This window comes from Phaeodactylum tricornutum, chromosome 1, assembly GCF_000150955.2.
Source record: "Phaeodactylum tricornutum CCAP 1055/1 chromosome 1, whole genome shotgun sequence".
Classification (NCBI taxonomy): domain Eukaryota; phylum Bacillariophyta; class Bacillariophyceae; order Surirellales; family Neidiaceae; genus Phaeodactylum; species Phaeodactylum tricornutum.
Genome location: NC_011669.1, coordinates 1,892,159 through 1,917,441, shown reverse-complemented (window position 1 = coordinate 1,917,441; position 25,283 = coordinate 1,892,159). Strand labels below are relative to the sequence as shown.

The window sequence follows — 25,283 nt, the reverse complement described above, 5'->3', positions numbered from 1 at the left end:
TCTGTATCATCCGAAACGGAAAACAAGGTAGAGCAAAGAACGAACGTATCATGGCGGACACCAGCAATAGCAGGCGGTTTACGCTACCCAGAGTTGCGCGAGATCCACGGTTCCGGGCTGGCCGCAAGCTGGTACAATCGGGCCAGGCGGAACAAGCCGTTGCCTTGTTTGCTTCCCTTTTGGAAGAATGCCGGACTACCTACGGGGAAGCGCATATCGAGGCGGCTCCGGCTTATTACGAATACGGCAACGCAATTTTTCGGGCTTTCCCTCCTCCTGGGGAAGAAGTGGAAGAAAGCGACCGTGGGGAGTCTTCCGTAAGCAAAAGTCCTCACGTCCGGGATGCCGCTGCCGCCGCCGCGGAACGCCGTGCGCAGGATACGAGTAACATGACAACGGACTCGGCGGATGCAATCAACAACCACCACATCGAGGAAGTCAAACCAGAAAATCTCATCACCGGAGTAGACCAAGTCGAGACCGAGACTGGTGTAGGCACTATCGACGAGAGTACCGACGAGAACGACACCGCAGACGACGACGATCGAAGGTTGGCACTGGAAATGATGGAAACGTGTTGGTCTATCCTGGACGAATATCTTGCCTCGGTTGACAGTGAGAGTAGCGCAGAAGTCTCGTACTGTTCCTGGGCTACCGATCAGGTTCCTCGTGTGCTGACCGGGATTGGCGACGTCTTCTCGTCACTGCAGCGCCATGCCGATGCAGCTGATACGTACTGCCGGGCCCTCGGTCATCGACAAACTGCGCTGGAAGCCTTTTCCGAGAAGGAACTTTCCATTGAGTTTCTGCAGTCTCGCCGTCGAGTGGTGGAAGCCAATGTTTTGATTGCCGAAGAGTTGTTGGCGTGCCCTGTCGGCGAGGATGTGGTAACATCGGAAAGCAAAGACACGCTGGTGCAAGCGGCCGAACGAGTTGATTTTGCCCGGGGTTACTACGACCGGGCTCGCGATCAGCTACAAGAAACCGTCTTATTGATGGGCCAGATGGCAGCCAAAGGAGCGGACATACAACAGGAAAAAGAAGACATTTGTTTTGCTTCTACCATGGTGATGGGCGTGGGCATGATGTTGGCCGAGCTCGATGAGCAGGCCGCCGAAAAAAACACGGAACCCGTCAAAAAGAAAGGTAGGCATAAGTAACACCGGCTTAATGCCGCTATTGAGAGAGTTATTATAGAACGTATAAAAACACTTTTCTACTCGAGACTATTCGTACAGCTCTCCCACTATAACCACAACGGATTCGTATGCCTTCTGATTGGGGTATAATATTTCATCAGTCGTCACCTTGATTGGGGAGAGTTTTCCGATTGTGAGTTGCGTGCCAGTCGAGCCAACGCTGCTTGCCTGGCCTTTTCCCTACGATCCGTCAGATCATCTTCTTTTTTGGTCGCCGTCGGCGACTTCCACCGGCCCAGAATACTGGTGGATGCGGTAGTGGTCGTAGTCGTGGCGGACCCTAGCCGCGCTCCCGTTCCGGAAAAGGCCTGCGGTGCGGGTGCCACGGAGCGATTCCCGGCGCGCACGAGAAAGCCACTGTTAGGATTCGCGTCGTTGGGATCACCAACTGGTGCGTGTTCGAGAAGCTGTCGTGGCAAAAGACAGCTGCAGCAAACGCCAATATCGGACAATCGATTGACGTGTCCCGGAATGGTGGTACGCACGAGTTTCCAACACAATGCGTTGGCAAAGTGGTTACAGTTCTTGCGGACGAGATTGTAGTCGTCCGGACCAAAGTCTACGCGGAGCTCGGTGAGAGCCTGTTGAAGCTTTCCGGGGCCTCCGTCAAAGGCTCCGACTTCGATCTGCTGGCGAAACTTGGCACCGGGGGCCACTTTGGGCGGACTATCAAAGACACCCGCCCCACTGGCGAAGGAATATTCCGTGCCCGAGACTTCCACTCCGGAATGGTGCAACCCCAAACCTATGGCGTAAAGATAGTCATTCGCTGGACTCAAGTCGTAAACGTTCAAGTAGACTTTGGTGCCGAGCGATGCGCGTCCTCCGTGGGAGCCGTTGCCGAAACTCATGACGTCTACTACCGTCGGTTGACCTTAAGGTTTTTGAAGCGAAATAAGATCCGAACACTGTTGCCGTGCACACCACAATGGATGTCGGTGTTCTTACGCAGTAACGGACTACAGAGAGCAATCGGCGTCGGTATTTAGGACAGACAAATAGTGCCGAACAGATTGATCGAAACTCTTGTAGACCTGCTCCAGTAAGTGATCAACTGTGCGAATTTGTGACTTGTATAGCGGGTAGAGATAACGAACGACCCCTTTGTTCTGAGAAGGGTTTCCGTTGTTGTGAGACACGGACAGACCAGACCGTTGGACTCGTTTCTTTCTCCGGGTCTTATTCGTCTGTACCCGGGCCGCTCGCACTGCGATCGCACACCATTGCTTCGTGTCGGTAGTCGTCGTCGACGCCGACAACACACAAACACATCTCCCACCCAACGAGGGAGCACACATTCGGTCATTTGCATCCTTTGGACACCATGGCGCTCTTACACCCACCGGAAAACCTCCTGCAAATTCTTCACAAATCCTTACCCGTGGAGGAAGATGTCGTTGCTCTCAGCGCTGACGATAACAGCGACGCGGAGAACGACGACGATACCGGTCGCGAAGAGATTCTGTCGTACGTGGCCTTTTTGGCCGCCGGATTGGCGGAAGCCAACGAATTCGACGCCGCCGTGTGGAAGGACGTGCTGGAACCGTACATGGAGCAAGCGGGTCACTCTAGTGCTGCCGTTTTGGAGAAATTCCGCCAAGCCGCCGAACACGAACTTACGGAACAGGACGACGCCGAGTCGTACGGCGGAGACGACGACGAGGTCGAAGAAGTCTGCAATCTCCGCTTCAATCTGGCGTACGGCGGAAAGATTCTTCTCCACAAGACCAAGCTGCGTCTACTTCGCGGTCGTTGTTACGCCCTGGTGGGGCAGAATGGAGTCGGGAAAACGACCCTCATGAACGCCATCAACACGGGCAAGATTGACGACTGGCCGCATCATTTGGTCACGGCCTACGTGGACTCGGGATCCAATGTCGATCCCGCCTTTGAAGCGCAAATCGTCCTGACTTACTTGATTGAATCGACAAAACGTTCCAAGGAAGATTGTGTCGCAAAACTCAAAGAATTGGACTTTACGGAAGAAATGCTGGAGGGGACCATTGGGGCCTTGTCGGGGGGCTGGCAAATGAAAATGCGCTTGGTACGGGCGGTTTTGATACAACCCGACATTTACCTACTCGATGAACCTACCAATCACTTGTCCGAGTCCGCGGTTAAATGGATTACGGATTACCTCTGCAATCTGGAACATCCAACGGTCCTCATTGTCTCGCACGACACGACGTTTTTGGAGAATGTTTGTACCGACGTCATTCACTACGAAGAACGTGCCGTGTGGGGACCCTACCGTCGGCTCGTACACTACAAGGGTAGAATGTCGGATTTCGTTAAACTGCAGCCACAAGCAAAGCATTACTTTGAGCTTGCCGCCACCGACAACCTCAAGTTCGAATTCCCCGACCCCGGTCGGTTGGAAGGAGTCAAAACGTCCACGCAAAAATTTCTCGAGATGGAACACGTGGATTTCCGTTACGCCACCGCCAACAAGAATACGCTCACGGACATTAACCTCAAAATGTCACTGTCATCTCGGGTCGTGGTTTTAGGAGCCAACGGTGCCGGAAAATCCACCCTCATTAAAATGATTGTTGGAGAGACGGTACCGACGAACCTGGGCGTCTGCAAGTTTTACGTTCACCAAAATTTACGTGTGGCCTACGTTGCACAGCACGCCTTTTATCACGTTGAACAGCACATGGAAGAAAGTCCCGTGGCATACATTCAGTGGCGTTTCCGGGACGGATACGACAAGGAAAAGATGGAAAGTGAGGCTTTTAAGATTCCGGAAGAGGAACAGAAGGCGATCGACGAGTTCAACCTAGAAGGTATTTGGAGTCGACGTCTCCGCGCTGGAGTTCTCGAGTACGAAGTCAAGAAGAAAAATATTCGTGAAAAAGACAATAAGTACTACTCTCGTGATGATCTCATGGCCATGGGCTTTGAGCACTTGATCAAGCAGACTGATGAGAAGATTGCATCGAAGGAAGCTGGACTCGATCTACGTCCGGTCACAACGTCAGAGATCCAGAAGCATCTGGACGGATTTGGTCTTCCTCAAGAGTTCGGAACGTATGGAAAGGTTCGTGGTCTGTCGGGAGGACAGAAAGTCAAGCTGGTCCTGGCGGCCGCCTTCTGGACCAACCCTCATCTGGTCGTCCTCGATGAACCCACCAATTTCTTGGATCGTGAAGCGCTTGGTGCGTTGTCGGCGGCGCTGAACGAATGGGGCGGAGCTGTGCTAATGATTTCACACAACAAGGAGTTTTACAGTTCCGTCTGCAGGGAAGAGTGGGACCTCGTCAAAGGCGAACTTTCCATCCGTGGTATCTCGTCCGAACGCGAAATGAAAGCCATTGCTCGCAAAAAGAAGTACGAGAAGGAACTCGCCGGTGACGAGGTCCTCGACAAGGCCGGCGGTAATGTAAATGCAAACGGCGACAAGTACAAGGACGCGACCGTAAATTTCTGGGGACAAACAGTTAGCAAGAAAGAAGCTCGTCAATTCGAAAAGTCCAAGAAGAAGGGCGATGTCGAAGCGATGCGCAAGATTCTTCAAGTTCCGAAAGGAAAGGTGATGCCCGGCCACGAAGAGTTGGGTGACGGCAATAGTTAAAAAAAGGCATCCGTTAAAAATGGTGGATAGTTTAAGTAGTTGTTCACGTAAGTATATCGTTACACAGAAGGCTACCCTTGTAGGCGGCCTTCAATCTCGATAGTAATCGAGTTGGAAACATTCTGATGATTCTCTTGCAAATCCAGGTCATGTTCTGTGGGGTTTTCACCTTCCATAAGTCGATCGGTGAGGGGTTGACTGCGACGAACCTGTGAAGGTCGCTGCACTGTAAAGTACGTCAAAGCACCAAAAACGAAGAGGATAATAACAATGGTAGCGGAAGTCATCGCTTTTAGCTGACCTTTGTAGTGCGAGCCATATTTTGTTACCGAGTCGTACACTGGAATGTTTTGAACCAGGGCGTAAGATACCGCTCCTCGTACTCCCGCTGCGAATAAAATCACCTGCGTCCGTGGGTCAAGGTAGGATTTCACCTCGTCCATGTAATAATTGGCACTGCTGTAGTTTCTGCGCACTAGGGTCCTCCACGCTCGTGTGAGAAAGCCCTCCAGATCCAGCCATACGCAGGCGTTTATGAGGGCCGCTAGAACTAGCACCATGACGAATCGACTCGAAATGCATCCAAACAATCCAGCTGAGGTCAATTTTAGGTCCCAATTTTTATCGTTGAAAAGAAATAGTCCAAGATACGCAAAGATGGCGGTCTCCATAATGGATGAAATGACTTCTGCCACAAACCCAACATGCTGACGTGAGTGGTCGGTAATGTGTCCCTTACCAGAGAACGCAAGATTGAAGGCTGCCTTTATCCGATCAAAATACGGCTCAACTGGATGAGAGCCAGCCCCCTCCATTCGTGAGTTCATGTATTCTCGCCACTCGGCACCTTCAGATTGAAATCCTCCAACAACGAAGTAATCCAACATAAAACCCATTACCATTATGCTGATAATCCCAGAAGCATCTAAACCATCCGCAATGTAGTAGGGAATCAGAGCCCAAGCGAAAAAAAGGGCGACTTCCGAAACTGCTGAATGCTTTCCATGAAGCAACCAAAAATATAAAGTACAAAACACACCACATCCAGCACCAATAAAAATAGACCCCGAAATTACGGTGAAAAAGTGGACCATCGTGTCTCGAACATTAGCCTGGTCCACAACATCAACATCTCCCATGTGTCGCACCAGGCTATCAAAAAGCACAATAGAAACTCCATCGTTCAGGAGTGATTCTCCAAAAATAAGAATGTAGAGGGTATCTCCTTGACTAACACCAACACCACTCAAAATACCCAAAACTGCTACCGGATCGATCGAAGACATAAGGGCACCAAACAATAATGAATCGAGAAAGGGAAGGGCGATACCACTTCCAATTCCTGACAAGTAGTATGTGACGAGTCCGATGGCGAGCGCGCTAAATCCAGTCCCGAAAATTGCAAACGTCAAAATTGGAAATAGGTCTCTACGAAAAGCGCGTTTATCGATTGAAAGAGCTGCCTCAAAGATGATTGGAGGAAGCATGACTTGCAGAAACAAATCATTGTTAAAGGTCAATTCATCCCGGACGGCTTCGTGGTCGAACAGCCTCAAAAATACTCCTACGACGGATCCCACGAAAATGCAGGCACCCGCATCCGGAATCCAGGGAAGGTTAGCAAACCGTAGCGCACTCTTAACGAGACCACACACCACCAATACAGACACAATCCCAAGTAACTTCCCCGATGCAAGCTGTGGGTCCTGGCAGTGTCTATTGTAGAAGTTGGATATACTCGTGCAGCATTCCCAGTTTTCGTAGAAGTCGTCAATGAGGACGTCATCGTCCGTGACATTGCCATCAGCTGCTTTGTGTTTGCGGGATAGATGTTGTAAGTTCTTATCGTCGGTGCAATCGGCGGCTTGCCACGCGTTGTACATTCCCTCACATTCGTCTTTGGCGTCAGTCGTTCCATTCAAGAAATTCATGAGATATTTGCGACAGGTGTCGTCCCGGGTGATATCATCGTCGACAGATTGTTCTCCAACAAGATCATTCTTATAATCGTCCAAGGGTATTGATGCCCAACTTTTGTCGTCGCGGTAGCGATGTGCAGAACCCTCGTGTATAAAAGACGTACGCTTGACGTTTGCGTTCCAGTTGACGACTAGAAAGAGAATTGCAAATGTGGAAAGGAGCGCCACGGCGGTTCCAAAGCCTTTAAGACAACGGGCGGCATTCATGGGCACTAACGTAAGCCGCGATGTCTCGAATAGGCTTTTTCTTGCACGACTTATTTGAAAGAAGAATATATAGATTACAGAGGATCAAGACAGAAATCTAAAGACTTGAATCGTTACGGATAATATCAGCGCCGGAAGTTTCTGCTCATTCGTAAATCTAAGACTTGGCCGTCCTTCTATTGGAGGGTGAATAAGGGCAAATTGTTGGAAGAGTAGTCCTTGTTGGGTCCCTACTCCATCGTCGACCCTTGGAGCTACGTCGAACCAAGATACCACGACTGAAAGTATTTGTGTCACCAGACTGTCCTATTTTAGACAGATCGATTCAGATTCAAGTCACATAGTAAATAGGATTGGACGCATCTTACCAGTCTAACTGTAAAATCTCTTTTGCCAAATAGTGAGTGCCCTCAATAATGCTCTTGATACACATTCACTGTCAAAGCAAACAGAATCACTTTATTAGACCCGGAAAGGAACAATCTCTGCATTTGATGGCAAAATTAGCGGCTAACGCTTTTAAGCTTTGCTGAGTTTTTATGGCATCTGCTTTTTGAAACTTCAAGTGAGCTATTTTCGACTATGCCGTAGCCTACAAAATTTAGTAGAAACTTATGATTGCGCCCAATGTTTTCTTGGCCCCTTTTCTTTGCTGGCAAAGGGACTTCATGGCATGCCTTTTAATGTCGCTTGGTGCTATGCAGGTCCTATTCACACTGTAAGTCGAAATGATACAAAATGGTGAAAAAGATTACCAATCCATCAATTTACATGTGGTGGATGCCTGGCCACCGACCGACAAGGAGAAACAATCATACTACAAGCATCATTTCCACCTCTGCCCAATATGGGGTGAGTTGCGTCCTATACTGGATTGTCAACCTCTTGACGGCCATCATTGTCCACTTTAAGTTGGAATCTTGCTCGTTTCTGTACCTCGTTCGGACTGTGGTTGGGTATTGGCTACTAACTGTAAGTGAGAAATCTCATTTGTTTCGTGTCTCGGTTAGAGCAAGTGAACGGAGCTGCTTTGTAAGGGGGCTCGGATCTATCCTGGACCAACCTTTTCGTATGCATGGAAAGGTGTTGACTTCCTCGATCGACCTGTAAATATCGAATGCAAAAAGTATCGGGTACGTTGTGAATTTGATAGGTTCGGATTTGCGAACCGATACAGGCGGGAGCTGTGGTTCGTCCCTTGTGCTTCTCAAGAAACCGATCTTGTGAATCAGAATCCAATGAAATTACCGGGTAACTGTGAATGTACGTCAGGCACGTAGAATGACATCAGCGTGGATCGGTATTTAATTTACATAAGTATTATGTCTCGAATAGTAGTAGAAAACAAGAGCTCACGTCGATTACGTACGCACCCACCAACTTGGAGGTCAGAATTGGCTTCGGCATTCTTGTGATTGGTGATTGAAAGAGATTGCGTTGACAACAAGGTGTCACAAAACTGAAGGCCAGAAACAGTTCGAGAAAGCGTTCCAAACATCGATCCGTGCGCGGGTGATGGTGATGTGTCTGTGCTACCAGTAAAATACTACTCACAGTCAGCCCTCCGATCCTTATTCAGATACCGATTGACGATCAACAATCAACAACGTAGGAAGTGAAGTGCTGCCGTCGCCATAAAAACCTTGGCCCGAACAAACGATAACAGACTCAGCATGTCAGTGTCATCCGCAACAACGTCGTCCAACGAAAGCCCCTTGTCCACCTTCTCTTTTCCTAGGACGGGCAAAAGGGGCGTTCCTCAACAATTCCCTCGTCGTTTGTACGAAATGCTCGATAGTGAGACCAAACTCATTCAGTCAACGCCAGATCACCCCAAGATTATCGCTTGGAGCGACTCGGGTACTGCCTTTCGTATTTTTGATGCCGTAGAGTTTGCCGCATCCGTCCTTCCGAAATACTTTCGCACGCGCAAGTTCAGTTCCTTCCAGCGCAATTTGAATCTGGTAAGTGATGGTTCCCGCAAGCGACTAAGTGTTACTTCAAAATCCACACCCCATCAGATATTTGCGGGAACTGTGGTATTTCTTTGCGGCCAAATTTACTGACCTCCTTTCCCATGTTAATCCTGTCTCTACAGTATGGCTTCACGAAAGTGCGAAGAGGCCCGGACGCGGATTTTTATGCTCACCCGTCTTTTCTCCAAGATACGCCCGACGGACTGCTTAATCTTCGCAAAATGTCACCGGCTAGTCGAAGGCGCCTCGTTAAAGAATCGAAGGCTTCGACGCCCACGGCTACCGATCGGAAAACTCGCTGGGAAGGGTCTCGCTCCGTGTCGCCCAGTCCACCAACGTCGGATAGCTCCGACTGGGGTTCTCCAATCCAATCATCCAAGCCAGCTGTTGATCTCTTAACGAGGAGTATGCCGCAATGGACAAATATACCAAGTCTCGCCCCCGAGAGCAGGAATATCAGCTTCAACGCGGTTCGCAAACCTATCCTACCTCCCATACGGAAAGTCTCTATGGGCGATCGAGGCCGTTTGGATCTCTTGGCCTTTGCGTTGGAAACGCAGGCGTTCGCCGAAGCCAACTAAACCAGAGCCGCTGTGCTCACGCAATGCAGCTGTGCTGGGGCAAGCGCAAATTCACACATCCTGGCAAGCTATTCATAATTGGCTTCAAGGGTAGAGGTCACCCAATTTGGCTTCCTTTATACAATACTTGTCACGCTACGCTTTGTCAGTCAAAGGGTACTAAATCTCCTTCTTGTTTTTCTCATTTACGGTGTACATAATATGATCAAATTTATACTTATGCAAAAGTCAATTTACTCTCCAAAACGTTAGTGTAATATTCTAGTTTAAAGCTTTAGGTTTCCAGTTAGCAAATTTCCAACTCTTCATCGGCCGAATCCCCGTCGACAATCCCATTCACCGTCAGTTGTCCAATCTGCGATAGTGTAGGTACTTTGGCACTCTTTTGAAAGACGGCCCGGGCTAACATTTCTTTCGTTACCTCTTGCCGACAGGTCGCACACGTTGCCGATCGTTTCAACCAATCTAACCAGCATCCACGACACGCCATGTGTCCGCATTCGGCAATGAAGGGATCACTCGAAATTTCGTTGCAGACCGGACATATCACTTTTGCTTTCGAACTCGACTGGACAGCGCGCGCACGATCTTCGGCCGAGCGGTGAACATATGGTTCCGATGACTCTACGGCTTGGAGATACGTCGACAAGTACCCTTTTTGCGCCTTTGTCGACGGCTGTGTGGAAGCTGTCGCTCCATTTCGGACTGTCAACTTCTTGGCCGTTTTGGCGACATTGCAGGCTGGTCGTGTCTTTGACAAGTACGGATTAACGTGCATGTGCTTCGTTGTATCGGGTTGTTTACGTTTCAACTGTCGGACTTCTGCCGCGTTGGAAGGTTCATCTGTCATCGAGGCACTTAACTTACCAAACGGACCATCAGACATTGTTGCTCCTGAACCTGAAAAAGGACGAAATCTTTGTCCATGCAACGCAATTTCACCTACATTTTTTCGCTCTGCTTCCTTCATTCGTTGCATCCTCTCAAACGCGCATATTTCGCGGTGTAAAGATTTTGTTGCTAATTCAAAGCGACGAGGCACAAGCCTAAGAAAGCCCTCTAGGCAAGCCTGTGACATGGCGATACACACAACTTCTCTGGCTTTGGGAAGAAATTGTCCCGGCGTAACATTGTGAGGTCTTTCACTGCACCAAAGCAGATGAAGCAGTGAAGTCATCGACGCCTGCAGACGGCAAAAGTCTATCTGAGAGAGAGACTGCTTGCAGATAGTACCAAGTGAGGAACCCAGAAACACGAGTTCCATAGCCAATGTCTCGACGTCGATCCTATATGCATTTGGTAAAAGTCTGAAAAATAGAGACAGCAGCGTAGGCTCTTGAACAAAGTGCGCTGCAACTTCAAAAGACTCACTAGCAACAATCAGTTTTAGTATCTCTCGAGCAGAACGCAAGTATTCACGGACATCTTTTTGGTCGCCGTATGATTTCATCGCAACAATGCTTTTGCGAATGGTTGACAAATCAGATGACGAAAGCAGAGATCTGCACTTTTTCATGAACGCTAATGCAACTTCCTTTGAATCCACTGATCTCTTTCCAATCGGTTCACTCATTGCCGAAGATGACTGCGATACACATGTATTGTCGAACAAAGAAGGTTTGTAGGCAGCCCGCAGAGTACCGACGGATATCTGCGTCTTTGTAGCACTGCCATCCGTTTCAGGAGCTGAAGTTTTTTTTCTGTTCATATCCAAACGTGCAATCACTTGGTCTGGCGGGACATAGGCATCACATGTTTCCTCCGCAGAATCAATGTTTCCTGTAGCCTCGTTCGGTCGGATAAAAGCAACTTTTGTGACTTCGAGTTCTTCTTCCTCTTCGTAAACAAGCTCTGTCTTGGAAAGTGCTTTTGACTCTGTAGTCTCGCGAACTTCGGCTTCCAAAGCGGATTCTCTGTAGAACTTCGCCAAGGCACCCACCGCGGTTCCGAATCCTTCGTCTTTTTTCAAATGCGGGCGAACCCATTTGCTGAGACCCTCTTGGTTTCTCTGTTGGCTAAATCGAGAATCAAGAAGCAAAACGGCTCCATAGTCGGATCTATTGCGAATGACTCGGCCGATCGCCTGATTGACCGCTCGATGCGCCTGCTGTGCATACCAATCGTGCCCTGAAAGCTTGGTCGCCAAATTTGAAGTAGAGCTCGCATTGTCTGCAAACCCTCCTACGTTGCTCGCTTTCATGCTGCCGATCGCCCGCGCACCGTCCAAAAAGTCGCGCTTCAGTTTAACTTTGGCATCAAAAGATGGAGGAAACGGTAGGCCTGTGATTACAACCGCGCGACTTTGCTCATTGGCGAAGTCGATACCCTCACTGATCTTTCCTCGACATACACCCATCAAGATACAGCCAGGCGACTTTAACATGCCTAGAAATCTGTGAAAGTCGGCAATGGCTTCAGGCAAGTTCGCAGACGACTTAGGTTCAACTACAACAGACTTAGTAGAAAGCAATCGTTTCCATGGAGTTTTCGGTGACTCTGAATCGTAGTACGACATCTGAACGAAGGGAAAAGACCATTGATTGACAGAAGGGTGTTTCTTCTGTCGTGCCGCAAAGAAACTGCTCCTTCCGATGTTACTAATGTTGTAATTCAACGAAGGCCCACCCCATCGCTCAATACAAGTCTCCATCACGCTGTAGCTCGGAAAGAAAACCAGCATACCTGCCGGGGTTACCTTGGAAAGTGCTACTAGCGTATTTCCAAGCTCTGAGTAGTATTCCCCGTCCTTTCGTCGTTCATAGGAACTCGTCAGCTCTTTTCCACTGACACCTTTGCCGATGACACGTACGTGAATCTGGTTGTCACTGACTATATGTGGATTTTCTAGCGTATGAGGAAAGTTGAGACCCAACTCCATACTATAGCTCGGTAATGGCGACAGAGTTCCGGAAGTGACAATGATTGATCGAACGTTAAGGCTGGCAAGTTCTTCCATAGCCAATGCCGGCGCAAAACACCAATAAGAAACTGTGCGGCTCGCAATATGTTGCTTGCCGGATTGCCGTTGCTCCTTGGGTGAAACATGCACACGATATGATGCTGACTTTGCAAGACACCGTGATTCTAGTTTTTCTCCAAACACCCGTTTGAGACACTGGACAAAGTGCTCCAGCTTGGGTGAACCTTTCGTCGCACCAGTCCCCCTCATATCTAAAAGTAGATCATTGACTTTTCGCAGTTCTTCGATGAAAATTTCATGGTTGCTGTGATTGACTCCTCCCCCTTGTTGGAAAAAATCCATCATAAACTCCCCAGTGTATGCTGTTTGATTCCCGAGACCCATGAGATAGTCTTCGAGTTTGAGAAAGATAGCCTTGAGTTTAACAAGGTTCTCCTCCTTAAGGTTAGAACCCAGATCAGGCATGGCTTGTAAATAGTTTCCAGCCTTTTGTACTTCCGCAATGCAACCCGATATATCTGTATTCGATAAATCAAACGAAGCTGACTCGCTTGCAAAAGACTCCAAGTTGTGAGCCTCGTCAAATATTAACACGGCGTTGTCCCACGGAATATCGGACAATGTTGTTGCACGTGCGTCTTTATCAAACAGATAGTTATACGGCACAAGAATCAGTTCTGCCTTTGCCACCAACGCTCTAGTATAGTAGAACGGGCACACCTTATGCGACTTCCCCATCGTTACGAGATCTTCCATATCCATAACTGGCTGCGTATTTGTCCCGGAGTTTTCGTTGGCCGGAGCAGTGAAACCGTCTAGATTATTGCGAAAGCGACATTTTCGATCCTTTCCCAGCTTGCTACAGTCATGGTTTACGTCTGTTGCCGAACAGCCTTGCTTTTTGACTTTTGGATTGACGCACATTTGGTCTCGAGAGCCGAGGACTGCATGTTGAGGCCGATACCGCGTGTTACGCAGTTCGCGAACGACTTGAGACAGTTGCGAATGAGTCCGTGACGCATAAATAATTGTTGGAACACGAGCCGCTCTCGCCGGGGCATCTTGGCTGTTCGCAAGAAGACTTGCGTCCGTGTTTTGTAGCTCTGATGCTTGCTGCAAGAGTCGTGATTGCTCACGCTGCCAAGCTAAGGTCGAACACAATAAACACAGCGTTTTCCCAGTCCCAGTTGGACTTTCCAGAAGCGCATTCTCCGAGCGCAGCAACGCATCTAACACTTTCTCCATGTAAGTCTCTTGACATTTGTAAGGGCGAAAGGGAAAGTGCACTCGTACTCCGCGCACATCGACTGTTGTCGGTGGTGAAAAGGGATTGATTTTGCGACGACGAGTTTTGACCCTAGAAAGAGAAGCTTCATCTTTGGCACCAGCCAGGTTTGTATCACGCTGTTTAATTGCTTGCATATTCTTCGACTGGTATTCGCATCAGACGCAGAGCGACAGGATATGCGCAATACAGATGGGACATACAATAGACGGAAACTGCGCCGTCATTGTGCTTCATCATTTCCTTCTGATACATTACTCGATGAGGCCAAGACGGCCAAAACGGGTTTCCAATTCTGTTCACGCATAACCGGGATTTAATTAGCTAGTACTCACCGTCAGGAAAATGGGCTCACAACAATTGACCGAGGATTTTACAAATAGGATTGTATATCCATTCCCAGACGCGCATGGAAGGAAAGAGAATACCAATCTCTGTTTTGTCTTGTGTGTATGTGTGTTGTGTTACATTTCCGGAGGCAATAGGCTACTATGATCGTTGAAAGTCTGAAAAGTGTCAAGTAAAGTGTAGGCGAGAGCAACATCAACGACACTAAGTAGGCTTTCTTCTTTTAGTGAATCACTACGAAAGCTTCGCCATAACTCGGTGTTGTTTGCCTTCGTGCCATTCGATATTTTCTTTCCAGACGCTCCCATCGTCACCTTCGTAAACCTCCAGCTTCCAAATCGGTATCCTTGCCTTAAGTTCGTCGATCAAAAATTCTACGCAATGAATAGCTTCTTTGCGATGTGGACTAGAAACGGCTAGAATCACACTAGCCTGACCAACGGGGCAGTCACCGAGAATGTGTACTGCCGCTATACGCTGGACTGATGGGTACTCCACTCGGGCGTCGTCACAAAGTTTTCGGAGTTCTTTTTCTGCCATCGGAACGTATCCTTCGTACGACAACCTTTGAACTTGTTTGCCTTGAAAGTTATCACGCGTAATGCCAGCGAAAGAGGCGATTGCACCACAGGAAGGGTCGCCGCCGACGAACTGGCTACAGTCGCTCAGTGTCGGCAAATCTTCTGACACTTTGATCAGGTAACGTGACAAGGTATCTTCTTTATTCTCCATCTCGTCAATATATCCGATCCCGTCCTAACTGTGATGCAATTACAAATAGAAGAGCTTCGGGCGTTCAACCCCGAAAAAGCCCCGAAAATCACAACCTATTGCCAGCTTACTGGGAGATCTAGCTAGTGGAGTGAAGTGACACTGACAGAGAAACTTCGGATCTCCCTCATGGTATGCGGTACCTTCACTTGTGACTGTGATTTGTCGGCGTTGTTGACGAGAAAATGTCAAAATTTGAACTACTATTTCAAACACTTTAAAAAAATCGAGCTAGACTGGGCCCACCAAGACAGGAATCTATCGAATTCACAGTGAGATACCAGTATCTAACATATGAGTAGCAAGCGTTGCATATATATTTTTCTTCCTTCGATCAAAAACTATGCAGTCTTTGTCGATTAATCATTGTAATCTTGCCGATCCGTCAATTCCAATTACACATTCAATCCTCATCAATCTGTTTCCTCTGATTCTCTAAGATCTTCGATTGCGTGTATCATTTCCTGAGCCATAATCTAGAGGGAAAAAAAATATTAGAGGTGCAGCAATCTGGACGAAAAGTTCGTGTTCGTAGAACTTACTTCTCCGGTGAACCAAAGAACGGCTGAAGGAATAACATGTGACCGAAACGCCTGCGCTATTTCGTAATCTGAATCGAAAAATTCTTCTAGCTCGTCCGCCTGTTCCTCGTCAACTTCATCCATCTTTGGCATTGCTGGCGGCTCGAACCAATGGAAGAACGATTCCTTCTTCTCCATTTTGGAGATGGTGCGTACCTGACCAGCATTCTTGCCCTTTCCGCGCTGTTTCTTCTTGATCTGGCGATGTGTCAGAGATTTCCCTTCTTTCCACTGAATCTTGCATCCGTGGACGTTCTTCAAGATGGGTTCATCGGAAAGCAAAAGATTCGGAACATCGTATGTCTTCACCAATACAGCATCATGAAAATAGTCGTTAGGAGCAAAATGAAAACGAAGAACGAATCCTTTTCCATCAGCAAAGTCTTCACATGTGATGTTTTCGAGGTGTTCCAAACAGTCAACGTCTTCTTCTGTCAGACTCTCACTGATCGTCTCTTCTTGGCTCATAGTACTCAGCCAAAATTGTGGAATGCCTTTTACGTACGGTTCCGCATCATTATGGTGTGCGCTAGAGCTATCTCCGCGGCGAGTGACTTCGGCGCTTATTTCATCATCCTTCTCACCGTTCACAATCGTCGCACGTTCTTCATAGAGCGGGTTTAAAATAACCGCGTATTTGCGTTCCAAGTCGGCTCGCTCCGTGAGGTAATCTTTCATGATCTCTTCTCGCTTCTCATTCAGACCACGCAGTTTTTCCACGCGATGTGCAACGTAATCGGGGAGATCGGCCATCGGGTTGTCTTCAGCGGTATCATCGTCCTCTGCGTCTGAGTCTTCGTCCCCAACACCGATATTTTGCAGAGGATCTTGCTCGTTGTTGTTAATGTCCGTCATTTTAAAAGCTCATATAAATCTCTGTGTGGTGACTAACTGTAAAGGACAAAGAGGGATTTACCAATTCCTTTGAACGCGTTCGTTACCATCGTGTTAGCCACGAATTAGTCGCGATGTAGTACAGGGGGGCACGTTCCTGAAACCTCTGAGTGGATGTGGTGGTTGTTCCGTTTCACGTTTAGCGCGGCCCTCCACATTATATTCGCTCACTGTTTGCCTCAGCGGATGGGAGACAGACGATTCGTGAAACCATCAAAGCTATTTTCTGTGATAAATAGGTGGTGTAGGTATGTCCCAAGTGTAAAACAGGTTATCCTACGACTCGCAAAGATTCCGTAAATTCAAACGTTGCCCGAAAACGCGAAAAAGCGAAACGACAACCAATAGCGAAACCCCACAACAGATGCCAGGAACTTGCCAAGTGTCCATCCAGCCTCTTCCATTGAAGAGACACTTTTCCAAAAAGTAAGCGTACATTGTAGGCTTCAAGCACGGATGCTTGACGGCTAGAAGATTGAAACACACAGTAAGAAAAAGACGATTCGGCATGCCTATTCATTGAGGTTGATCATCTGTCATTGACACTGCCTCCTTTTTAACAAACTCACATCGTGTCAAGTATACTCGAACAGCTTTTTTCAAGTCAATCAAACATGGATTCTTTTAACAAGAAGATCCGCGACACGAAACACAAAGATATTCGAGGGCCGGAGACACTTTGGCCAGACCGATCCAAGGCAACGGTTCTTTCACTGTCAATCGGAGGCAATCAAGACAAAATTCTGTCCACGCCTGATTACATACTTACTTCCCCTATTCTGTTCGATAGCAAGACTGATGGTGTAGCGGGCAGGATTTACGAAGATCCCAAGCCAATTTCCCTACGCAGGACTCCGAAGCGCTGGACGGAGGAGGTAAGATGATGGCTTCGGTAGATTACCCGGATGACGAAACTCTTGTGCTCATTGCGTTCCTCTATTTTCGAAAATATCAGGAAGATGCCGCCCTCCTGAAACTAATCGAAACAGGAGGATTGCGTGAAGCTGCTGAGAGGGGACTACCGGAAGTGTGGATAGAGCTTGCAGATCTTTTAAATAATGGTCGAACCAACAAACAGTGTCGTGACCGCTTCCAAAATCACCTGCGGACGGGTATCAAAAAGGGCAATTGGACCAAAGAGGAAATCAAGCTGATTGAGGACATGTACAAAAGCTTCGGCTCAAAGTAAGTGATAATTGCATATTCCACTGTCATGACACTCCGCCTACAATCCTGAACTTCCTCTCGAATAGGTGGAGCTCAATTGCTCAAATCCTGACGCATCGAACAGAGAATGACGTGAAAAACAAATGGTATGCCATGAAACGCGTAGAAGAACGGAAAACACACTATATCGAGGAATTCAAGTCTCAAAGAGCTTCCTGCCGCACGTCAGCCCCAGCTATCAAACGTCGGTATGAATCCTCTCGAGCAGCACAAATGACACATCCACGAGCTGGGTCAAACGGTGCGTGTTTCAATGAAGCAAGTACGGATGTCTGAATGTTACTGTCTAGCTGAAATGTAATCCAGTATATACGTTTTACTTCCTTCCTAGCACTAGTCGAAATAAAGAAGAACGATACTTCACCTACACTTTAAGGTCGCTCTCGATGCGAAAGTCGGAAACGTCGCGCAATTTTCATACCCATAGCGGCCGATGACCGTGCAGGGTCCTCTCGAACCTCAAGCTCAATGTCGCTTAATTGTGAAAACAGACATTGACATCGTACGAGGACAGGGAAAGTGGGCTGAAAAATCGCGTCAACCAAATTTCTTTCGACTTCGAACCGAACTTGGAGTTGGAACTTTTCACCATCGCCCAATTCAGACACAACCCATATGACACTACGCTTCGATTGATTCCATACACCGCCTGGAGGTTGCGTAGCCAAAGATTCTCCAATGACTTCTTCCGGTACACCCATGATAATAGTCAAATCTGTCAAGCCCGCTTCATTGTTTGGATTGGATGAAATCTGTAGAGCGACTCGGCACTTTCCATCGTCTATCTTGACTCTCGTCTGCACGCGCTGTTTACAGAGGCTTAATGTGAGTGATTTTTTAATTACATTAGCACAGCAAGTCACAAAAGAAATACAGCTTACAATTGGAACAGGGCGCAATTCAGATATACATTTGTATCGAAGAATCGGAAAGTAGCTCTCATCTTGCGGTACAGAAATGGAGTATTTTCGATCAAAAAAGTCATCATCCGATGAATTTCCGAGTGTTTTCAACACCTCATTAGCGAACTTCTTGTTCTCCTGCAACGATTCAACTTGACTTGAAACATCTTTTAAAAACAAAAAGAACGGAGTTTCTTTCCTATCGTTGGTTATCACTTGCACCTGCAACGATTAGCGAATTCAGTGTCTACATTACATAACATAATCAATAAAATACTGAACCCTCCGTACCTGGACAACTCCTTCTACCGCACAGCTTACCAGCTGTGATTGCTTGTACGAGCAAGACAAATCTTCGTTGAGTGCAATGTTCACGTGTACTCGTGCCTGACTTGCAACGCTGTCCAACGCGACCGAAGAACCTTCTTCGTCGAACTGATGCTGTTCTTTTTCAATTGGGGCTCGCTCCTGAGCTTGCGACCGACCACCTGAATACATATTAGAAGCCTCGTCCTGTGTATGTACACTAGTCCACCCAGAAGATAATGCTGACGCAAAGTTACTCAAGCGACGACTTGCTACCACATCGCCGCGGGGTGCGCCCAAAGGTTTGGTTCGAGAGTCGTTTTTAGATTGAGTGAGCGAAAGTCTTTTGGTGGATCCTTCTTGTGTAAAAGTTTGCACCGGAGATCCTTGCACAGAATTTTTACTTTTGAGCCCTTTGTATTCAAATCCGTCAAAGTCGGGATCCTTTGCGTCGCTCTTTCTCCGTCGGAATCGAGATTTGTTGCTTCCTGTCAGGTCGAGATGTGCTTTGCGCTCTTGTGCACTCATTCGATATTGTCTTAAAAACGTATTGTTTTCCGATGCTGATAAGACGCGTAACCTTTCCGTCATAAGTCGGGTGGAATCGGCAGAGTTAAAACCAATCATTAGCGAAGCTTTTTCCTCCTTTGACAGCTGTCCACCGTCGTGATCCGTTGATGGCTTGCCCCCTATGGCAGACATTCGGCGTGAAAGTCTCTGCATATTCATAAGACTAGCTTTGGATTTTCCAGTTAGGACGTCGGGGCTATCTGTAACGCTCAAGCATGCGACCATAGCGTTGGTTTTTCTACTATCGTCTTCCAGAAGAAGAAAAGTCGATAGCACCCACTTTAAAGTCGCTAAGTCATTGGGTTTTGCACGCATTAATAAATTCAGACAATCATCGATGCGCTGTCTAATCGCATAATGCATAGGCGAAGCAGAGTGTGCGTATGACTTACCCGAAGATCCAATGGTTAATAAAACTCCTGCCACGTCGACCGCCAGTTTTCCCTTGGAAGTGGGCAAGATCAACGATATCAGTCCAGCAAGATTTTTGGTATCACCCTTTAGGTACCGATAGTGCAGACCAAGTCCATTGGCACATTTAGGGTGAAACGTTTGTATGGTATCAAACAATACTTGCGCTTCGCTTATTAGGCTGACAGCAAAGCTACAGTTTGTCGCTGAAGTTACGGAAGCTTTCAAGGTGGCTATGATGTAAAGATGCAGCTCCTTTAATGCCTCGATCGAAGCACCGGTCGACATCGTGGAGAGGGCAGACGATATCAGCACAGGTTCTGCCATATTTGTGTGCACATTTCCTGCAGATTCGGATCCTAAAACAATCGAAAACGACACAAACTCGTGCCGGGGAACTATGACAGAGTGTAGTAGCTGCATTTTGTGTTTGGCAAACTCGTCAATCGTCGCTTCTCACTTGTGTCTCCTTTCGATGTTTTCCTGGCTTCTAAATGTTATTATCCAGATAATAAGTGTTCTATATCGCCATGTGAGTCAAAAAAGGCGAATGAAGTACATGCAGTACGGTCAGAAAAGATAGTCTCAAGGCCAACAACTCAGTTTTGTTGATGCAGCAGTTTGCTCTCATTGCGCTTTGGCAGACGCTTTCGTACGCCGGCTGAAAACCTACCAATGAATGATGTCGTAGGAGCGTCTTCTCGTGACCGGCGACACGTTTCAGTGTATGCGACCTTTCGTCATATCCAAGACAAACTTTATTTTCAGTCGTCCTCCATCTTGGTTGACTGTGAATGCTATCGCTGGATGATTTGTTAGGTTGACCTTCGTCAAAACCATCTGCCGATATCCCATCCTCCGCCTGAAGAGAAGCATGACCAGCAGGACGTGACGCACAGGAGCGTATGCTTAGCTAATATTCTCTTGCATTTATTTCCATGTTTCTTCAAACAGTTTCAAATCGATTCGCGGTCTAGCATTTTATGATTCAAAATCTTGTTTAACGAATTTATATACAACAAAGATTTTTTTTAAATCCAAATCATTACCGACTGGAAAATACTCGGTACACATTGGAGTCCGGAGTATATTTATTATGCCAGGGGCAATGGCAAATCCTGTGATTTCTATCCAGCCAAGTCAAGAAATAAAAGCGAGCTCTAAGTAACTGTCGATATTCTTCCCTGTTGGCCCAGAGACGTTGGGCCCGGAGTCGGCTTTAAGACAATACTGCGCGTCACCTTTGTAGTAACGTACGTACAATTCTACTAGTTCCAATTTCCTGATTCGGCCTTCCTTGGCAAACCGACATTGACCACCGGCGAGCGGAGTGTATGGCAGCTTTGGCTTTCCGTACAATTGGGCATTTCATAGCGTCGTGTGAAAAACACGCCATTTTCTCAAAAAATCTTGCGGCTAGAATATATTCTCGGATTGTCTTGGATTCTTGGGACCATGGATCTCAGTGACCTCATCAACGTAATGGTGCAACAGGAGCTATCGATTTACAAGACACAAGACTACTTGCAGCCTGAATTTCAGGAGAAGATCGCTTTGCAATCGGTCAAAGATTTCCCCATGCTCTCCAATTTTTCTGTTGGTTCCTCTTCGTCCTCGTCATCCTCCCCCATCAATGAATTTTGGAGAGAGAAAATATGCGAATGGTCGTTCCAAGTGGTGGACCATTTCAACTTTTCTAGAGAGGTTGTTTGCGTTTCTATTCACATGCTCGACCGATTCCTCAGCACCCGTTCAGTCGATAAGAATACTTTCCAATTAGCCGCTATGACGACTCTTTTCGTCTCTATTAAGCTCAGCGAACCGGGTCGTCTCAGCATGCGATCCATGATCGAATTGAGCCGTGGGTACTTCAAAGTTGAGCAAATGGCCGCCATGGAGATGACTATCTTGAGGTAAGTTTCAGTTGCCCCAAGCTATTCAAGAAACAAACAATTCCGTGTCGAAGTGTTTGTTTCCGCTTGTCCGTAGAATTTTTCCATTATGCTCGAAATCGGATCGCGGCACTTCTCGGACACTAATTTTGTCGGCAGACTACCGTTTCCATTTGGTTTCTTTGATCTGCTGCACAAAGTTTTTTTGAAACTTCCGATCTTTTTGGATCTGGTTTTGAACCGGCACTCAATTTCTAAGAGCAATGAGTCGTATTTCCACGAACAGTTGCACTGTCCATGAGCTGAGCACGTGTCGCTGGTGAGTCTTACAAGGATGCTCTCTTTACTTTAGGTCACTTTCATGGCAGATTCATCCTCCGACCGCATATTGTTTTCTGAAGCATCTGTTGTTTCTACCAACCTTCCACTGCGTGCCAATGGAAATGAGATACGATGTTCTCGAGCTTTCTCGGTTTCTGACGGAGCTGAGCGTTATGGACTATTTTTTTGTCATCTACCGCCCCTCCAGTGTTGCCATCGCAGCCCTCCTTATTGCCATGGAGGCTAATCCCGGAGTGACAAGAACTAGACTCAGCGACTTCAGCAAAGAAATCGGCAAACTAAACCATTTGGACACGCGTTGCAAAGAAGTTCTTGATTGCCGCAACCGTATTCGTCTTTTGTACGTAGATGGCGGCTATGCCGACAATCAAGCCATTCGTGCACAAGAATCCCGAACCGAGACTGTTTCTCCCATATGCGTTTCCTATGGATGCACGACTTATCCCGACTTTGCTTGACTTTGACCTCAAATATCCTCGCTGCTTTTGATATCAGCCTTGTATGTTCTACTTTCTTGGTACTCAATCGGTGTATTTACAACAAATCCACACGTCTGAGGCACTTTTTACATCACAACAATCAATTTCATGTACACTCTTTCTTCTCCGAGAGCAAAACTTGCCCTGATAGTAGTGCTAGCACTCAATGCTGTATGGCTCTTTCTTGCTTTTCTTGCTTTCACTCACCTCGAGGTAGTGTCGATACTCTATCGCCTCTTTCTCTATCATTTATTGCATGCACTTCAAAAAATAATTAAAGCACATCGCTTTTCTTGAAAACTTTACATAACCTCTTATACATATTGTCATAAAGAATCAGAGTATGACTTTACTGTGACGAAAAGAGCTTGTCTAATAAAAATTCTGGATCAACATTTATATATAGACGCATATCCTAATCTGCAGTGTTTTGGATAGATTCAACCTGAAGTTCGGTACTTGGCGTCAAAGACTCGACGAATGGTCGATAAATACTTCCAAACACACCAGGATCCAGAAACTTGTACATAGGATCTCTTTGACTGGCTTCTTTCAGCAAATCTAAATGCTTGCCGACGGGGTTCATTGTGTTCGCTGCAATCGCTCCCGAGGCGGCCGCACTTGGAGTTCCGATACCGGGAAAGCAGGAGTCGCCGCATCGTAAGAGACCATCGACTGGTGTCTTAAGGTTTGGGAATGGGAAAGGGAGAATATTCTGAAGAAGGCCGGCCTGGGGCGCTGATGTACCAGCAGCCCATGCCATTCCATACGTACCTCGATCACGTCGAAGAAAGGCTTCATGTGCAAGAGGGGATCCGACTATGGAAAATTCCAAGCGATCCCGAACATCTGGAATACACCTTTCGACTGCTTCCCACAAAACTTTAGCGCGTTCGTTTTTGTAATCGTCGTACTCCTGTGTCCCTGGCTTGAGCTTTTCCCACGGCTCATACGGTTCCCCTCCAGAAGAGTATACATGAATGACATGCTTGCCTTCCGGACATAACGTCTTGTCAAGTAAACTAGGAATGAAGAAGCTACACAAGTTCTGCGAGTCTTGTAAAGAACGTCCCCAGTCTTGAACTACTAAATGAGCGGGGTCTTGAATGTGCGAAAGGTCCAGATCCTTCGCATCAATAGCTAAAAATAAATGCATAATCGCTCCGTGACGTGGGAGTTTCCCAAGCTCTTCCTTCCATTTCGCGACACCTTCTGGAAGTGCTTGTTTTTCTCCAAGCATCTTCACGGTATCAAAAGGCGTGGCATTGCTCACCACGGCTTTGTTTGCTTTAACAACATTTCCGTTCTTGAGACGAACACCCACGGCACGTCCGTTTTCGACCAAAATTTCGTCTACGTGAGCATTCAACTGGATTTTGCCACCAAACTTTTCCAAGCCGCGTACCAATGTGTTTCCCATTTCGCATGTACCTCCAATCGGAACAGAATAGCAAGCTGACTCTTCAAAGAAGCGCTCTAAGATATAAAGCATGTGCGCCGTCATCGCGCCCTTGGCTGGGAAGCCGCAGAAAATGCACATGGTATCGATAAAGTTTCGGAGGAAAGGGACCGTCACAATTTTATCAACCGTCTTGTGGAGAGAATCAAACGTAAGCGACAAGTCGAGAAACACATCAGGATGCGTTGCCACAAAAGGCAAACTACCAGCTGTTGTCGCTAAAAAACCAGGATCTTGACGTAGGTTCAACAACGAAACTGCAGTTGTAGAACCACCAAGTGTCTTGAGGCGTTTGCGTAACATGTTCCATTCCTTGGTAAAAAGAGTGCTTGTAAGGTGAGCGATTGCTTATTTGATCTCCGATACCGGCAACATGAAACATGAAACAGAAAGAAACATACCTCAACAGCCTTGGGGCCATCTTCCGCTTGTTCCATAAGCAGATCTTCGAATTTGCTTTGACTACCGATAGGGAAACGCCAATATCCCGTGGGAGTCCAGTATCCAAGACCAGTGTAAGTTTTTACGGGCATCTCTTCTTCCAGGACATCAAAAATCATGCGAAGGGGATTCAGGCTTGGACGGTCGAGTCCTTCAAAAATTGAAGGACCCACTTCGAAGGAATATTTTTCACCGTTGTGCATACGGGAGAATGTATGAGCCGATCCTCCGCATTTAATGTGCGACTCTAGCACGAGGACCTTGTCACCGTATTTAGCTGACAGGGCGCCACAAGCTAGCCCGCCCATACCGGATCCAATCACGATTACATCGTAAAGACCAGAATCTCCGCTCAAACCGTTTCCAGTTCCAGGATAGGTGGGTTTCTCGTACTTTGGTTCAAGCGACATATCGTACGAGAAGGTCATGACTTTTTCTCGTGAAGTGTTTTCCGTCTGGGCCACATTCTCGTTAGTCGTCGAACGTAGACCGTACGGATGCGATGCCGTCAAAAAGGGTTTAGTAGCAGGCGTGAACGCCGTTACGTCTACAGCAGCGATGGCAGCGAATAAAGCAGCAAGACGCAGCATCTTTCAACAGGAATAGAAAGCCAATGAGACGCCGAGACTTGTTCGATCACGCCTTCCGTAACAAAGACCAGTTGACTGTGAGTGAGAAGGACGAGGCTACTGGGTGACTCGCTGATGCTGCCGACGAAAACGACTCTGTGACAGTCAATCCATTTCTCTAGATCCGCCAATTTGTAAAGTAACTTCAACGTTGATGGAATCTTGCTTCTCGTGGCGACAAAACCTGACTGAGAATAAAAGTCAAGATTCCTTGCTCGTGTGTCGTTGACGACTAACAGTAAAGGTTGTCGACCTACCATACTCGAGGGTACTCGTGATCTGACAACCTGACGTGTCACTAGTTAGA

At 47.3% G+C, this 25,283-nt stretch overlaps 12 protein-coding genes across 12 annotated transcripts; 5 read left to right on the top strand and 7 right to left on the bottom strand.

Annotated features, from left to right (window-relative positions):
- Window positions 1-50: 50 nt before the first annotated feature.
- PHATRDRAFT_32191 (predicted protein) lies at window positions 51-1,160 on the top strand (the record flags this gene model as incomplete). Its single annotated transcript, XM_002177364.1, has 1 exon — window positions 51-1,160. One exon carries the CDS (start codon window positions 51-53, stop codon window positions 1,158-1,160), a length of 1,110 nt encoding a protein of 369 aa, XP_002177400.1.
- A 437-nt stretch (window positions 1,161-1,597) lies between these two features.
- PHATRDRAFT_9017 (predicted protein) lies at window positions 1,598-1,999 on the bottom strand (the record flags this gene model as incomplete). Its single annotated transcript, XM_002176833.1, has 1 exon — window positions 1,598-1,999. A coding segment is annotated over one exon (402 nt), but the record flags the coding sequence as incomplete, so codon positions are not given.
- Window positions 2,000-2,916: 917 nt separating this feature from the next.
- On the top strand, window positions 2,917-4,428 carry PHATRDRAFT_9372 (predicted protein; the record flags this gene model as incomplete). The annotated part of the gene is made up of 1 exon (XM_002177363.1): window positions 2,917-4,428. A coding segment is annotated over one exon (1,512 nt), but the record flags the coding sequence as incomplete, so codon positions are not given.
- A 419-nt stretch (window positions 4,429-4,847) lies between these two features.
- Window positions 4,848-7,163, bottom strand: PHATRDRAFT_43052 (predicted protein; the record flags this gene model as incomplete). Its single annotated transcript, XM_002176832.1, has 1 exon — window positions 4,848-7,163. The coding sequence occupies exon 1, from the start codon at window positions 6,960-6,962 to the stop codon at window positions 4,848-4,850; it is 2,115 nt and encodes a 704-aa protein (XP_002176868.1). The 5' UTR covers window positions 6,963-7,163.
- A 1,472-nt stretch (window positions 7,164-8,635) lies between these two features.
- PHATRDRAFT_43051 (predicted protein) lies at window positions 8,636-9,761 on the top strand (the record flags this gene model as incomplete). The annotated part of the gene is made up of 2 exons (XM_002177362.1): window positions 8,636-8,926; window positions 9,061-9,761. The coding sequence occupies 2 exons, from the start codon at window positions 8,636-8,638 to the stop codon at window positions 9,517-9,519; spliced, it is 750 nt and encodes a 249-aa protein (XP_002177398.1). The 3' UTR covers window positions 9,520-9,761.
- A 1,625-nt stretch (window positions 9,762-11,386) lies between these two features.
- Window positions 11,387-13,919, bottom strand: PHATRDRAFT_24915 (predicted protein; the record flags this gene model as incomplete). Its single annotated transcript, XM_002176831.1, has 2 exons — window positions 12,118-13,919; window positions 11,387-12,015 (listed from the first exon to the last, which is right to left on the bottom strand). Coding segments are annotated over exons 1-2 (2,373 nt in total), but the record flags the coding sequence as incomplete, so codon positions are not given.
- Window positions 13,920-14,369: 450 nt separating this feature from the next.
- On the bottom strand, window positions 14,370-14,711 carry PHATRDRAFT_9137 (predicted protein; the record flags this gene model as incomplete). The annotated part of the gene is made up of 1 exon (XM_002176830.1): window positions 14,370-14,711. A coding segment is annotated over one exon (342 nt), but the record flags the coding sequence as incomplete, so codon positions are not given.
- A 366-nt stretch (window positions 14,712-15,077) lies between these two features.
- NAP (nucleosome assembly protein) lies at window positions 15,078-16,418 on the bottom strand. The gene is made up of 2 exons (XM_002176829.1): window positions 15,386-16,418; window positions 15,078-15,319 (listed from the first exon to the last, which is right to left on the bottom strand). Exons 1-2 carry the CDS (start codon window positions 16,277-16,279, stop codon window positions 15,257-15,259), a joined length of 957 nt encoding a protein of 318 aa, XP_002176865.1. The 5' UTR covers window positions 16,280-16,418; the 3' UTR covers window positions 15,078-15,256.
- A 514-nt stretch (window positions 16,419-16,932) lies between these two features.
- PHATRDRAFT_32183 (predicted protein) lies at window positions 16,933-17,821 on the top strand (the record flags this gene model as incomplete). Its single annotated transcript, XM_002177361.1, has 3 exons — window positions 16,933-17,193; window positions 17,274-17,503; window positions 17,572-17,821. The coding sequence occupies 3 exons, from the start codon at window positions 16,933-16,935 to the stop codon at window positions 17,819-17,821; spliced, it is 741 nt and encodes a 246-aa protein (XP_002177397.1).
- A 95-nt stretch (window positions 17,822-17,916) lies between these two features.
- On the bottom strand, window positions 17,917-20,304 carry PHATRDRAFT_43047 (predicted protein; the record flags this gene model as incomplete). The annotated part of the gene is made up of 4 exons (XM_002176828.1): window positions 19,716-20,304; window positions 18,739-19,613; window positions 18,427-18,669; window positions 17,917-18,351 (listed from the first exon to the last, which is right to left on the bottom strand). The coding sequence occupies exons 1-4, from the start codon at window positions 20,155-20,157 to the stop codon at window positions 17,917-17,919; spliced, it is 1,995 nt and encodes a 664-aa protein (XP_002176864.1). The 5' UTR covers window positions 20,158-20,304.
- A 704-nt stretch (window positions 20,305-21,008) lies between these two features.
- On the top strand, window positions 21,009-22,746 carry dsCYC3 (predicted protein). The gene is made up of 2 exons (XM_002177360.1): window positions 21,009-21,647; window positions 21,979-22,746. The coding sequence occupies exons 1-2, from the start codon at window positions 21,190-21,192 to the stop codon at window positions 22,424-22,426; spliced, it is 906 nt and encodes a 301-aa protein (XP_002177396.1). The 5' UTR covers window positions 21,009-21,189; the 3' UTR covers window positions 22,427-22,746.
- A 254-nt stretch (window positions 22,747-23,000) lies between these two features.
- On the bottom strand, window positions 23,001-24,679 carry CRTISO5 (CRTISO5 carotenoid isomerase 5,phytoene dehydrogenase-related protein; the record flags this gene model as incomplete). The annotated part of the gene is made up of 2 exons (XM_002176827.1): window positions 23,001-24,218; window positions 24,308-24,679. Coding segments are annotated over 2 exons (1,590 nt in total), but the record flags the coding sequence as incomplete, so codon positions are not given.
- Window positions 24,680-25,283: the final 604 nt, after the last annotated feature.